Here is a 15,160-nt window from a genome sequence, read left to right as displayed (position 1 = left end):
GGGAGCAGCCCCTCCTGCAACTGGAATTGGAATCAGTGTGAGCCTTGCACTTCTCTGGGCAGTGAATTCCTTACTCACAGCCTCAACCTCCTGGGCAATGGTCCCTGAAATTCTCCACAAACATTTGCCAGTCCTTCCTCTAATAGCCAAGAATACCTTGACAGTTGGGAAGGCAATGAGGGGTGATCAGATTGACAATTTTAGAATTTAATTTTACAAGGCCTGCTGGGGAAATACCCCTCTCCCATCATTGCTGCAGTCACTGCCCCTCTGTGAGGACTCTGGCCTTCCCAGTGAGGAGATGCAGTGCCCACAGCTCTGTGCAGGGTCACAATAACCCAGCTCATCTCCTGCCTCCAGGCAATTTTCACTGTTTTCCCCTTTCCCTCTCCATTCTCCCTGAGCAGAGTGGGGAGCTGGATTTTCTGCATCACGTTAATCAGAACCAGGCGTGGCTGCTGCCCCTCGGGCTGGTGGGAGAGCAGGAGTTAACCCATCCCGAAGGAGAGGCTGTAATTGCCACTGGGCTCCCAAGATGAATGAGCTTTTAATGACTGCCAACTTCTGAATGGAGGCAGGGGGACCAACAACAGCACCAACTTAATCACCAGCAGCCAGCAGCAGGAGCACATATGGAGGCAGCGTGCTTCAGCTGGAAATAAACCCTGGAGGTGTCAGGGCAGTGCATGAGGGCTCTCCTGGCAGCGTGGAGGTGGAAAAGATGAAATTCTGGCTGCTGGAGAAACAAACAAGGCTGGCAGGCTGGACGTGCGTGTGAGCCTTGCCTGCTTGCTGCAGCCTGGGGAGCCAAAGCTGCCGGGTTGGGCTCAGAGCCTGGCAGGCTGGGGAGGCTGTCCCAGCTCTTGCAAAACATCTGCAGGCTCCCAGATCCCACCAGAACACAGCCCTGGCTGGGACTCGGATGGGTTTAACTCAGCGGAGAAGCAGCAGAGACAAAGAGAAAACCAGGAGCAGGGTTTGGCCTCAGGAGGCCACGGAAAGGCAGCAGGGGCTGGGAGCCTGCAAAGCAGCACCTGCAGGGGCTGGGCTGGGGCTGCTCCTGGGAGCCAGGCTGGGGTCACCAAGGGGCACCTGCTCTTCCACCATGCCAGCATTGTGTGTATTTGCAGGGTGCCCCAATGAAGGGAGGAATTATGAGTCTGACTCCATGTTCTCAGAAGGCTAATTTATTATTATATTATATTATATTATATTATATTATATTATATTATATTATAGTAAACTATACTATACTAAATACAGGAAGGATACTTAGAGAATGCTAAAAAGATAATAATGAAAACTCGTGACTCTTTCCAGAGCCTTGACACAGCTTGGCACCAATTGGCCAAAAAGTCAAAACAACTCACAGCAGAATCCAATGAAACAGTCACCTGTGGGTAAACAATCACCAGACACATTCCACACATGAGCACAACGCAGGAGAAGCAAATGAGATAAGAATTGTTTTCTTTTTTTCTGAGGCTTCTCGGCTTCCCAGGAGAAAAATCCTGGGCAAAGGGATTTTTCAGAAAATATGAATGTGACACCTCTGCAGCAGGCCCTGTGGCACAGAGGGATGCAGGGGACCTCCAGTGGCCATGGCCCTGACTCCAAGCAGCTCTTGGAGACCTGCACAGAGTGCTGTCTCACTTTCAGAGTGCTGTACATCACCCTGCTCCCTGAGCAGGGACAGCAGGACATGGAGGAGCCACAGCTAAGCTTAAACATCTGGTTCTGTGCATTCCTATATTGTAATAAAATAAGTCTTCCCACAGATTTCACATCATCTTTGTCTGGGCATCAGTGAACTGTGACGGGAGAAACTCTTTTTTTGTGGTTTTCAGAGGAACAAAGAGGCAATCTCCATCTGATGAGGTGTCCTGGCAGCCTGCTGTGCTCCAAGGCTGCATCTCGTGCTGTCAGTGCAGCCTCGTGTCCTGGGACAGCTGCCTGGTCAACCTGCAGAGCCCGGGGGGCTCCCAAGGCCTGGCGAGGGTGAGAGACCCTCACTGCTGCCACAAAGGCCAGGAGCAGCCCAAACAGAAAATAAGTACCAGAAACACACCTGCAATCTGGATCCCACCTTTTTGGCCCCCGCTCAAGTGAAAGGGCAACAAAGAACATAAAACAACTGCTTAAAGACTCACAGTCCAGGGAGGACCATTCCCTGCAGCCTCCACAGCAACAGCCTCAGCACCTCCCAGTGTGGGCACAGAGACAAAAAAATGCATTTTCCATGGAAAATATGTACCTGCCTGGAGGTTGCTCAGCAGGGGGAGTGGGAATAGAAACCCATGGAAAATTAAGAGTGCAAAGCTGGGTCAGATCACACCTTGCATGGAGCACAGAGCTGTCCTTGCTCCCAGGGCAGCCCTGGAGCCCTGAGGTCCCACAGCTCCTCCCAGCACGGCTGCTGCTCCATGGCTGCTTGTCCTGTTTAGGGCAATTTTGGGAGGAAAACCCCTAAAGAGGTTTCCTCTAGAAAACCAATTCAAGTGGCCCCTTCTCTAACTGGTCCAGGAAAACTATTTTCTTGAAGAAAAGTGGGAAAATCTGTTTATTTAACAGGTAAAGTGTTCACCAGCACAAAAAAAATGAGCAATATCAAACAATAAAAATTCTTGCTGCTCCAAAAGAGATTACAAGCTGAGAAAGTGCCCTCCATGGGCTGTAGCTCTGCTCACTCAGTCTGTTATCAGTCTGTTATCAGACCCTTATCAGTCTCTCCAGTGCTGGAAATGCCCCGGCCCAGGCCCAGGCCCAGGCCCAGGCCCAGGCCCAGTGGCCACAGGTGGAGCTGCTGGAGTTCTTCTGGGTGTTCAGTCCAGAGCAGGTTTAAACAGGTCCAAGAAAAAGAAAAACCACAGTCCAGAGAACTTCTCTGCCTCAGTGAGCTAAAAAACGAACTAAAAGCAAAGGAGAGCTCTGTCCTGCTGTCTGTCTGTCCGTGCTGCAGACAGCACAGGAGCAGGAAGGTGGAGGGGTGAGTGCAGAGTCTGAAAACAAACTGTGCACTTCTTCTTCTCCCTCTTTGCTCTCAGAACGAGTCCTAAAGCTGCAAAACTTATTTCTGGGCTAAAAAGACAAATGGGGCTATGAGCATCCTAAAGTCACCCCAGGAGAGTGCTCTGGGCTCTTTGCCTTTGGTCATGGCCTCCACTGTCCTGCTGTGAAGTGCTCCAGTGGCTCTCTGGCCTGCCTGTCCTGTGAGGACAAGAAACTCCACAGCACCAACAGAACTGTGAAGAGAATCCCCTTCTCCTCAGCTGGCCAGCGCAGCCTGTAACCCATCAGCTCAATGTGTTTATTTGAGACTACTCTGGGCTTATCTTAAGTCTCCCACTTAAGCAGAGAAGGAAGGCTCACAGGGCTCTTGAAGGTCAGGGGAGCATTTGGCTCCAGCCACCCCTTGCTGGTGATAAATGGCTGATGGGGGAATGTAAGGAAATGGGACAGACCTGGCTGTAAATGTGAGTGCACAAAGTGGTTCCAATAGAACCTGAGCATTTTGAGGAGGAGAATGTGGCCCCCACTCCCAAGGCTCCTCCTCAGCTCTCCTTGCCCCTGTTCCCTGGTGCACAGTGTCCCCATGGAGCAGAGCAGGGAGACTCCAGCTAGAAATCTTCAGTAGCCATTTTTCTGTGGGATTAGATTACATTTATTCCATGACTTAGCAGTCTGTTTGGGAAAACGGAATTCATTCCTTTGCTTCTTCTTGTCAGAATGGATTTGCTGATCCCAAACATGTTCCTCACACTTTATTTAGGGCTTATTATGCATCATTTACATTGCTGAGCTGTCACCAGCCTGTCTGCACGGTGCAGGCAGGCAGGCAGTGCACTTCTCTGCCCTCTTGCTCTCCTCCCAGATGTGGAGCTGGCAGGATAAGGCAGTTAGGAGATCCTTTGTCTGATACCATTTGGTTTTTGGGAGTTTTTTCCACTCTGTGCAGGGGCCAGGCAGGCTCAGCACAGATGGACATCTTCCCTCAGCTACATTCCCAGGGTCAAGCCACCTGCAGCAGGCAGTTTTGTGGGACAAGGTTTGATTTTCTCATTAAGGGATGCTGAGTGACGGCTCTCGAGCCCAGCACCTTTTCCTGTGCCTGTACCTTGACAGGAGGTTCCCCAATGCCTGCAGTGCTCACTGGGGGGGGTCACAGCAATGCCAATATTCTTCCCTAAATTACAGCCCACATTTCCTCCCTGGCACACTGCAGGGGGATCTGTCTCCCCCCCAGTACCCAGCATGAGGAGTGGGCAGAGATCCCAAACCTCTCTTGCTCCAGAGCTGCTTTTTACCCAAAAGGAATCCACGGCTTCTTCCTGCTGACCTCTGGGAGCTCTGTAAGGAAAAGGAGCAGTGGCATTAGATGTCAGATCCCTATGATCACATGGGAGGGGAAACACATGCAGGACTTACTGTTCTGTCCCATATGGATGCTTTGTCTGATGTACTAAAAGCTGGATGGAGCATAAATATAGAATTTATTCAAATTCATGGTTGCAGATGCCATCCTGCATTGAGGCAGAAAGTTCTCCTACATGCAAAGAGTAGAATTTGTGCTTCCCAAGTCATGTAGTTTTACCTGCTGCTGCCCAGGAAGGATAGGCCTGTCCTGGATTGTGATCTCAAAAGAACAAAGAGCAATCTTGTTGGGATGCCAGGACCCATCCAGAAAGTTTTCAGAAAGGCAATTTTTTTCAATTGATTGATTGGACACTGTTTCTTTCCAGGTGAATACCTGAGCCAAAGGTGCCTGTAGATGTGACGGTAACAGCAGTTGTTCCTGTTCAGCATTTGCCCTTTAGTTCAGAACCACTCACTCATCAAAGGAAAGGAACACCAGACTGGTGCCTAGCCCGTGCTGACCCCAGTGGGCTTCAAAAGGAACAAGCTGAGCCAGGGAGGGTCTCCCTCCAAAAGGCACATCCCTCTGAAGCTTTTTGAGTGAGGACCCCAAATCAGAGACAGCAGAGCCTCAGGAGCTGTGAGGAGGTGACATGTGCAGCTGCCACGTGTCCTGGGCACAGGTGAGCAACCTTGTCCCTGCTGCTCCTTGGCCAAGGTCTCCTCTAGCCCCAGCTCAGCCTTGAGGAGGCTGAGCTAGAGCAGAGACTGGACAGAGTTCAAGAATAAAGTAGGGATTTGTTAGAAGGCCTCAATGGATCCACCTTGGGCAGCACAAGAGCCCAGCCAGGGCTACACCCAAGATGAACCAAAATGGGCACAAAATGCATGAGCGCTCACGGGGTCTCTCACTGCGATCAGCTCTGCTCCATTTGCCTATTGGAGTTAATTGTTCAATTCCAGCTTTAGCCCCTGCAGTCCCATCCTTCTTGTTTTTCTCTCTTCAGTCCACGTTGTTCCTGTTCTTGGGCCTGAGATTTGGATCATTTGTCCTTGGTCCCCAGCTAGAGCAGGAATTGTTTTGTCTCCTACTCTGTGAAGAGAGCTCACCATCTCCTAATATGAAGCTGAGAACTACACACTAAAGCAGCACAGAATCTGAAAAACAAAAAAGCTAAAACCTGAGGTATCACCAGCAGATGCTCTGCGGGAGCTGGCTCTCATTTCAAGGGATTCCTGGAGCAGAGAGCAGGCTCAGCACCTGGAGCCAGAGCTGGGCCCCCATCCATACCTGCTTATTTTAGCCCATGATTGCCTGACTTCTGATAACCAGATTATCTTTCTGTCTGCTGTTAAATACTCATTGAAGTCCAGCATGTTTCACCTGGGTCAGGGCCCTCGTGGGGCTGTGCACGGTGGGAGGCCAGGGCCAGGGCTCCTGGCAGACCCTGGGGCACCTGGCAGCTTTCATCACACCTGGAAGAACATGCAGAGCCTGTTGAAAACAACGGCTTGTAAATACAAAGCTCCATCTCCAGTTACTGCTCCCCTGCATCAGCCAGTCCCCTGCTCTCCATGAGATATGTTCCAAATGATAGCATTTGTCTTTAATAAATGGGCACTACATAAACTGCCTCCTATGGGAAACCTGGGATCCTAAGTAAATCCTTATGTTTCCATTTCATTGTAATGCCTTTGCTCTGAGACAAATTCCAGCCCATCCCCTGTTTAATATCAGCCAAAGGTGTGCAGTGGGTTTGTATTGCTATTTATGAAATTGATATTGCTGAGGCTAATCTGTTTCAGATCACCCAGCTGTCTCTGTGTCTGTATCAGCTTGACCCAAAACAAGGATGTTCTTTTGTCATAGTCATTGGCATCACCAACATTCAGGAAGGATAAAGGGCAAAGTTTCTTCCATGGCCACAAAGCATCTGAAAGCAGATATGAGGTTCTTTAGTGAAATATTTCCTCAGAATACGTTCTGTGATGTTTCCTTTCAAGGCCAAATCTGCCTGTACTGGTCCGTACTCTAAAAAGGTATCTGAAATGCAGGATGAGTTTCCATGAATCTGAAATGCAGGATGAGTTTCCACGTGTCAGAGCAGCCTTGCTGCCACACTCCTGCATGTGCTGTAAACCGGAGGAACAGGCTGGCACGTGCCAGGCTGCAACACTTGGGGTATTGGGGTTGTCATGTGTGCCCCTTGTTGCCTCTGGTGTCAAACACCCTGATCTGTGTGCACAGCTTGGACCCTGCCATGCTTCAGCAGAGAAATGCTTGACAGGTAGATGATAATTTCTCACCCCCTTGATACCTTGAGAAGGCTGACCTAGAACAGAGGCGAAGCTGAGAACTACACATTAAAGCAGCACAGAATCTGAAAAATAGAAAAGCTAAACCTGAGGCATGACCCTCAGCAGACACCTGTCACAGCACCCCTTGAACTGAGAGCCCAAATCCCACCCAGAGGACAGCAAAGTGTCACAGGTAGGAGCACCTGTGTTTGGTTAAACAGATGTAAACCAAGCACTGAGCAATCTCTCGAGTCCAGGGCTCATGTTCTACCCTTCTGTCATGTCCTCGTGCTGCATCACCCAGGCATTTCTAACAAAAGCAGTGAGATAATCTCTGCCCTGTGGGAGCTGTTCTGCTGGTATCTTTTGTTGCAGGAGAGGGGAAGCAGAGCACTGCTTTGTTGCCTGCTCATCTTTGCAGAGATCCCTTTTCTGACTCAGCCTCAGAAGGGAATGAAAATCCCTCAAATAACGCCAAGAGATTTAGAAATCATGCTCAGGGAGGCACCGTCAGTTTGTGTCACTGCTGGAGAGGGAAGGGAAGGTATTACCTGAAGCTGTACAGCCATGAAGAACTAGATGGGAACAAAGACAAATTGCAGCTGGATTTCTCTGCTCCTCACTTTTCCACGGCCACTAAAAAACACCACCACAGACAGTAAATTATGGAAACCACAGTGCTTTTAGCTGAACTCTCTGGCCTCAAAACTGGGTCATTTGGGAAGGTCTGGACAGGACAAGCTCCATGTGCAGGGCTGGGGTGCAGGAGTGTGACCTGCAGGGACCCCGGTGCACACTGACTCACAGGCTGGCTGCTTTCATGAGCCCTAGAGAGAACCTGAGTTCAGCTCATAGCAAATGCCTTTTGGGGTTGGAAAAAATAAAACAGGAAGAGAGAGACTGACCCATTTGAGTTCCATCTGTTGGGCTTTATAACTGTTCTCCTTATAATTGCCAACAGACAATGTGAATTGCAATTAGCTAATTGCTTGCTAACTTTGCGTTCTAATAATAGTCGTGTTCCAGAGTTATACAAGTTTGGAGGCTGCTGCTGTTCCCTTGCAACTGGCAATAATAAATAATATCATATTCCCTCAGCTTTGCCATTTCTTCCAAGTTTCGTCCCCATGCAAATTGCTCCAGCATGTCCTAATCCCTGACGGGAGGGTAGAGGCATCAACAGCATTTATTTGTAGTTCCCTGCACTACAGGGAGGGTTCGGCACATGCATAAGGATGTGGCACTGGGAAGCTGTGACTGCCGTGTGCAGGGCCAGCCCAGCAGGGCCAGAAGGTGCCTCTCATCCTGGCAGGGTGGCAGGAGTGGGGTCTGCATCCCTGGAAATCCAGCCCTACCGTCAGCATTGCTTGGTTAGAGCTCTTTGGAGGTTTTGGGTTTTGTTTGGATTTTTGCTTTCCCTTTGCAGGATCGGATGTGGTCCTGGCCCCTGTAGTGACATGTTTTATTACCAGTAGCTTCAATAATGTCAGCACAGACCCAGATTGAGCTTTCACAAACACAGCCTCTCCAGCACAGAGCAAGCTGTGCAGTGTCACCGCGGCAGCAATAAGTGGGACTGGACCCCAGTGGGGCTCCCGGGGAGAACAGGGGCCAGGTTGGGTGCAGAGCCCCAGCATCCCCTGGGTGAGGGCACAGAGAGCTCCCTTCCACAAGTGAACTTTTCAGCACCCCTCTCTGGGCTGTGTGACCTCCAGCTCATTACTGCCACGCAGATGCAGCTAATTGAGAAGCAGAGCAACAGCCTGATCCAGCGGAGTCAAGGCCAATGAAATGAACATCATTCCCTGGCACACGAGGAACTACTGAACAGGGAGCTGCCAGCAGGCTGACATCTCCAGAGCTCACAGACTAATCTCATTAAACCCGACCAAAAAGCCTTTCAGAGCTGGGGGAGCCATGTCCAGTGAAAGCTGGATTATTCACCTCTGGGGCTTTTCCACATGCCTGCTTCCCTGTCTTCCCACACAGCAGGCAGGGGGCTGTGGCACCCCAGCAGCACAGGGTGGGGCAGCACTGCCCAAACCCCCCTGTGCCAGGGCTCAGCCCCTGTGAGCTCTGGGCTCCCCATATGGGGCTTGCACTGGGGCTCCTGTTCAGGTTCCTCATGAGCAGAACTTTCTGTCACTGTCTGAGCCCCTGCTTCCAGCAGAGCAGCCGCAGGCTTCTTGGTTCCAGAGCTGCTTCAGGCTGCTTCTCCTCTGGGTTCAACTGTACTGACTTTCTCACCCTCCACTTCTCCCCTCTGCTGCTCCTGCCATCTGACTCACAAGTAGGTTTATGAAGTTTAAAAGCACTCCTTGTGCAAGCCGTGCTCCATAGCCTTGTCTCCTCTCACACAACCTGCTCTCACCCCCTTCCCTGGGGTTTGGGCAGAGGTACCAGGACTGTACCATGAAAGGGAGTTCTCCTTGGCAAAGCCACAACAAGAGCTCTCCCCCACAGCAGCTGGAGATTGCTGTCCCCTCCCCATGGCTCATGTGCACAGGGCAGGCGAAGGTGGCTCTTGCTCAAACCAAGCAGTGGCACACAAGGAGCTGGAGGAATCCAGCCAAAGGAACAGCTTTGCTCACTTCTGCTTTGGCTTCATCTGTGAATGTTTTCTCTCAGCACTGGTTGATGAGTTTCAGACTGAGGGAATGTTAGGAAACGAAAGGGAGAAGGCTGTGACACGTTGCATGATGTGCCAAGGAGCAGCGTGATGCACGGCAGCTGGCAGGACTCTGGTGTGCCCCTCACCTTTGCTGCCCCCACAGGACCTGCCAGCCTCACCTGGCTGTCCCAGCACACCCACAGCTGCCCAGCACCAGCTGCAGCTTCTCTGCTCACCCCACACCTGGGGACCATCCCCTGCTGCCCACACCCCAGTGGTGGCACTGGCTGGGTCATGCCAAGGGGACAGACACAGGGTTGGTAGCAGAAGCCTCTCACTCAGAGCAGGAGAGGAGGAAAGCTGCCAGGGCACAGCTTGTCCCCAGGGCCACTGGCAAGCTGCAGATATTGGCACAGGAGGGCAAGGTGCCACAGGAGCACACTGCATGCAGGGGAACACCCCTTCTGCTGCCCCCATATGGATCATTGTCAGGAGCTTTGGGACATGAGGCCGTGAGGTTTGGCCAGCTTGAATTTACCTCCCAGCCCCAGGGGAGCAGAGCAAAGGTTCTGTTGGGCTCAGTGTGGGGCTGAGGCTGGTCCCTGGCTGACAAGTGGCCATGGACTACACACAAAAATGCTCTAAAGCTGACAGCACCAAATGTTTCTTCTCCATCTAGCACAGTTGTTTAGGATTCAGTGAGGAACAAAACTGCATCTTGTAGGTTTTAATAAAGCTCTTGGCTAACAGTTCAAACACCAGGGGAGAAGCTGGAGAGAGAGGTTGAATTTATGTGAGCGGGAGGAGATCGTTTGCTTTCTTAGGAACTGGAAAAGATTAATAGTGTGCAAAGGCTCTTGGATTCATTCCTCACATAGCAGAATGGTTAGGAGACTTACTGGCTTGATGTTCTTCATTCTGCTTTCCCCAGGCAGCCTAGAGACTGTCTGGGCTGTGGAGAGAAGGACCAGGGAGAACAGGGAGCCATCCCATGTCAGCCTCAGTGAAGACAGCTGTGGTATGCTGGGGGACAGAGGAGAACTGAATCTCAGGGTGCTTTGTTGGGAAATTAAATAGATGCTTAATATTTCTGTATGTTCTGATGTGTGGGGAGGCACTGGTACGTGGGGAGGTGGTGGAAGTACAGGGCAACAAGGCAGGTTCATCCTTCCAGCACATCCCCACTCCTGGACCGTGGGGTTCCAACAGCACAGAACTATTCCCCACTCACTGCACACCCATCAGATCAGCAGAATCTGCCCCTCCCTGGAGCTCAACAGGGCAAAAGCTGTGACAAAGTCACAGGCACTAGAGAAACACTGAGCTGAGACTGGGGAACAGCAAAAAAGCCAACTAACAGGTAGGGGAGAATGTTTGCTGTATTTCAGAGCAAATAAGTACTCAGGCAGCCCCTCAGCAAAGTCACAAAGGAGTTCTGCTTTAGGCCAAGATGAAAGTCTCAAAGAATAAGCTCAAAAACCATAGGGACTTGTGAAACCCATACTCGGTTTGTTAAATTAATCACAAAGCTTTTTATCACATATTTCTGCCTCTGAGTCACTTTACACTTCAGTTCAGGTGCCAAATCCTTTGTCTTTTCCATAACTGTGAACTCTTGTAATACACACAGTTTTGAAATCTGTTTCAAAAGCAAAGCTTTTGGGTTTGTTCTGGAAGTCTGGTGTTACCAAGAGTAGGTCCCCATTTCTAAGCAGAACTGCAAAGGCCCCACTGCACCAGAAGCCAGTGCCCACCCCTATGGGAGGAAACAAAACAACCATACAAAAGTCAGGTGCTCCTTATAAATTTTTGTGGGCATTTGGCTTCAGTAACTGAATTTAGTTTGTGCTTTTCCTGTAAGTGAAGAATAACTGTTTTCCAATGGAGTTAGCAGGAGGTAAAGCTGAAAATCAAAGTGTGAGCTTTGTGTTTCCTGACAATTTTCCTTTAACAAGGTAGCTCCAGCTGCTAACTGCATTTTATTGCATTCCTCAAAGACAGATCTCTGTACAAGAATACTTTAAGAGCTCTACTCCAAAAATAAGGGTACTTGTATTAGGTTTTATGGTTACATTTATTTTACCAGTTGGTCTCAGAGCCCTTAGTGGTGCCTTACCCGTAGCCTCACTAAGACATGGCACAGGCTGGAGCCCCTTGATGCCATGATGAATTTTTGCCTTTTATATATCTTTTACAGATCTTCTCTATACCTTTTATGTATTCTCAGTGCTCTTAGAATACATATAATACTTGTAATTCCTTAAGTCTGATAACTTAACATAGTCCTGGTATTCTGCTAAGCCAGAAAACCAAACATCCTAAAGGCCTTGTAGGTGAAAGCTGGAAAGTCCTATGCTATCTTGAAAAACCAAGGTCCTATCTAAAATACATCCTATAAAATAAGATTAAACCCATCCAAGAGGGAATACTTTGAGATGAGAAAATGTCACGCTGTTCATTCAAGCCTCTCATCAAAGAATCTTTATTAGATATACTAATTTGCAAAATCTATAAAACTGTATACACAATCTCTCAGGTGTACATTTCAGCATACTCCACCTTGATGAAGTGTTGCACCATAGGATCCTTATTAAACACCAAGATAAAAACCCTTTATCCCTTAACTGTGTCTGGCTCTTAATTTGAGGACCAAGGAAAAGGCATCACCCTGACCCTGTATTTGGCTCCCCAGGCAGCTGCAGCAGCTGCTGCTCTCACTCACCTCCCTCCTGTCCCAGTACTCAGGAAGGGAAATGTGACTTCCAGAGATATCCCTGTGCTGTGAGCAGGGGTCTGACTCAGCCCTTCATCTGTCAGGCAAGGAGGAGCAGGAGCAGCCTTTCCACCTGCCTGTGGTGGAACACTGTGTGACACTGAAAGGCTGAATGCCCACCCTGGCTCTGCTCATGGGGGAGCCCTGGAACCCCCAGTGACTCCTGGGCAAACACCAGCTGAAGGGAGGTCTGCACACACGAGGAACCCTGTCCTCCTTAGCTATGGGGTCTCTGGCAGCCATCCTGGCAGAAGATCAGATCTGCAATGGAACAAGCCCCCAGCTGAGCCCAGTTAGAGTGCTCTGATGCAGAGACTCACACCCCACAGAACGCTGCAGACAAATGCAGCTGATGACATGGCCCAGGAACAGCACAGAGTAATTAATCACACCAAAACTTCAATGAGCACCTCCTCCACCCCATTTCAGTCAGTCAGAGTCAGGGCATGGCCACTTTCAATGCAGAAAGCTCCCTCAGCACTTTTAGCAGGGCTGTTGTTAGCACAGACAGACATCAGGGGCCAAACATCTGGAAGCAGCAAAGGGCCACCACTGAACTGTGCTGAACATCTCCCAGGACTTAAATCCATTTCTTCATTGGGCAGCTGTCCTGAAGAGAGGCTGGCAGAAGAGGGATGTTGAAGGGTTGTACAGCATGCACTCATGCAAAAACTATTCTGCATCCAAGCTCACCATGCCATGCTGGTTTGTGAGATGACACCCCTGATTCACCCTGAGCCATCAGCCATGCTCCAAACCCTGTGTAGGGAGCACAAGGCTGCACAGCCACGAGAGCCAGGAGCAGAAGCCACCTCACCTCCTCCCTGGCCAGGGCACCCAGTGCCAGGAGCAGGCTTTCTTTGCAGGTGGTTTTCTTTGCAATTACAACTGTGTGTGAAGAATTGCAGCTACAACTCGTGATCCCCTGTCACCGTCATATTTTCTGGACCAATCCCTTGCCCAGGATTCTTCTCCTGGGAAGCTGAGAAGTCTCAGAGAAAAAGGAAAACAATATTATCTCATTTGCTTCTCCTGTGTTGTGCTGCTTTGGAATGTGGTTGGAGATTGTTTATCCAGCAGGCGATTGTTTCATTGGTTTCATGTGAATTGTTTTTGACTTATTGGCCAATTACAGCCAAGCTGTGTCGGGGCTCTGGAAAGAGTCAAAAGTTTTCTTTAGTATTTTTTAGCCTTCTGTCTGTATCCTTTCTGTATTCTTTAGTACAGTTTTAGTATAGCATTCTTTAATATAATATAGATCATAAAATAATAAATTAGCCTTCTAAGAACATGGAGTCAGATTTATCATTTCCTTCCTGCCACGGGGCACCTCACAAATACAAGAATCCCCTATCCCTGATGGGAGCACTGGCAGCCCCAGCCCTGAGCCAGCCCTTTCCCACCCTTGGCACTCCCCAGCACCCCAATCTGTTCCCCCTGTGTTCATGGGACATGCAGTGCCCTCAGGAGGCCACGGGGACGCCCTGGGTTGGGGACACAGAAATGTGAGCACAAGCACCACACCCACAGCGTGTCCCATGCAATTCTTTATTGGCTTTCTCTAAGAAGCTGCAGCTCCTTCACAAACACAGAGCTGAGAGACAAACACCCACTGCTTCCTGGGAATGTTCAGAGGATCAATGCCAAGGCCAACAAAAGGTGTCCCTGAACTGTCAGCAGTAGCTGCCAGAGAGTGAAATTTTAAGACTGATTTCAGTGGAAACAGAGCAGTGTACTGCTCACCCTTGAAAGCTGCCCGTGTTTGTGTCAGAACTTGGGCATCTGTGCCCCTCCATAATGACATCTTCACGCCAGATTTGCTTCCTTCCTCCTCCATGCCCAGCTGGGATGATTGCAAACACACTGTGAGGTGAGCACTGTTTGTAAACCCCGATCTGACATGTTTTCTTTATTTGCAAGGAGAGAGCCCAAATATCTTTCATGGCACCAGCCTGAAGGACTCTATTACACTCACACATCTGCAGCACCTCATGTAAATAAGAATCAACATTTTTACCATGACACAAAACAGGCTAGGCAGAAGAGGGAAAGGACAAGTTCCCCAGCTGGAGGTGACTCCCTTCTATCCTCACAGCTTTTTGGGCTCAGCCTCTTCCTCACAGACCAAGGCCATTTCCACTTGAAAATGGTACAGTTCAAGCACTTCATGCTGAGGCTAACTCGTTCAGCTTCCATTCAGCTTCCTCATCCCCTCTGCAGCATGACAGAATGTGCCAGAGGCTGGTCAGTGCCAGTCCCTGCTGCCCTGTCAGGAGCCAGGCGAGCAGCTCACCTCATGATGGTTCTCCACAAACAGTGAGACCTTCAGGAGTGTATCTGAGACAGAGAGAAAACAACAACCCTGTCAGCTGAATGTGCTTTACCTGTATTCTGTACTCCCAAAAACTTGTTCCTAAAGGCAATAAAAAAGTATGGGTAAAACTAACTGAGCAGTGAAATAGTTCACTGAGCCCTTGCCACACTGTGAGGGAGGATGCTGCTTCCAGCTGTGCCCAGGCGTGAGGATGAGTACTTTCAGCTGAAGCTGATCAAGATCTCACAGCAGGTCACAAAGATCTCAGAGCAGGTCACCCACTGCTGCTGTGACCAGCGGAGCCAGCACGGCCAGGGGACATCAGCAGGAGCCCTGGAAAACACCCCTCGGCTCTTCACACACAGAACTACCTTGAACAACATCATCTTCCTTGTAACGCTCCAAAATCCTCTCCCAGGACTGCGGCAGGGCTTCCACGTCTGCCAGGCTGTCCAGGCTGAGGCGCTGCAGGAGCAGTTTGCTCTCCAAGTACCTTCGCACCTGGTTAAGGACAACAAGGACAGAACAGCCCCCCCAGCACTGCCCTGACACCCCCAGCCCTGCCCAGAGACCCCCAGCAGGATACAGGTGCCGGTAGTAGCGTTCCACGTCCTGCAGCCCCTCCAGCACGTCGGCCAGCGAGGGGCAGCGCGGCCCACGCCGCAGAAGCAGGGCCAGCCCCAGCTCGGCCGGGCCCGGTTCCTCCAGGAGCCGCAGCACAGCGCTGCCGGCGGCCCCCACGGCGTCCCGCACGGCCCGCAGCTCCTCCCTGCCGGCACAGCGAGGTCAGCCGGGCCCTCGCCCCCCGCCC

The 15,160-nt window shown here is 50.4% G+C and overlaps 1 protein-coding gene across 1 annotated transcript in view; it reads right to left on the bottom strand.

Annotated features, from left to right (window-relative positions):
- Positions 1-13,274: 13,274 nt before the first annotated feature.
- Positions 13,275-15,160, bottom strand: part of CUNH1orf109 (chromosome unknown C1orf109 homolog) — a 2,071-nt gene continuing 185 nt past the window's right edge. Inside the window, 3 exon segments of the mRNA XM_041479449.1 lie at positions 13,275-14,372; positions 14,721-14,842; positions 14,936-15,160. The exon segment at positions 14,936-15,160 is cut by the window's right edge and continues 185 nt beyond it. Coding sequence (XP_041335383.1) covers positions 14,305-14,372; positions 14,721-14,842; positions 14,936-15,160 — 415 coding nt within the window. The 3' untranslated portion in view covers positions 13,275-14,304.

The sequence above is a fragment of the Pyrgilauda ruficollis genome, unplaced genomic scaffold (genome assembly GCF_017590135.1).
Source record: "Pyrgilauda ruficollis isolate IOZ18807 unplaced genomic scaffold, ASM1759013v1 scaffold48, whole genome shotgun sequence".
Lineage (NCBI taxonomy): Eukaryota > Metazoa > Chordata > Aves > Passeriformes > Passeridae > Pyrgilauda > Pyrgilauda ruficollis.
This window is presented reverse-complemented; position numbering and strand designations above follow the sequence as displayed.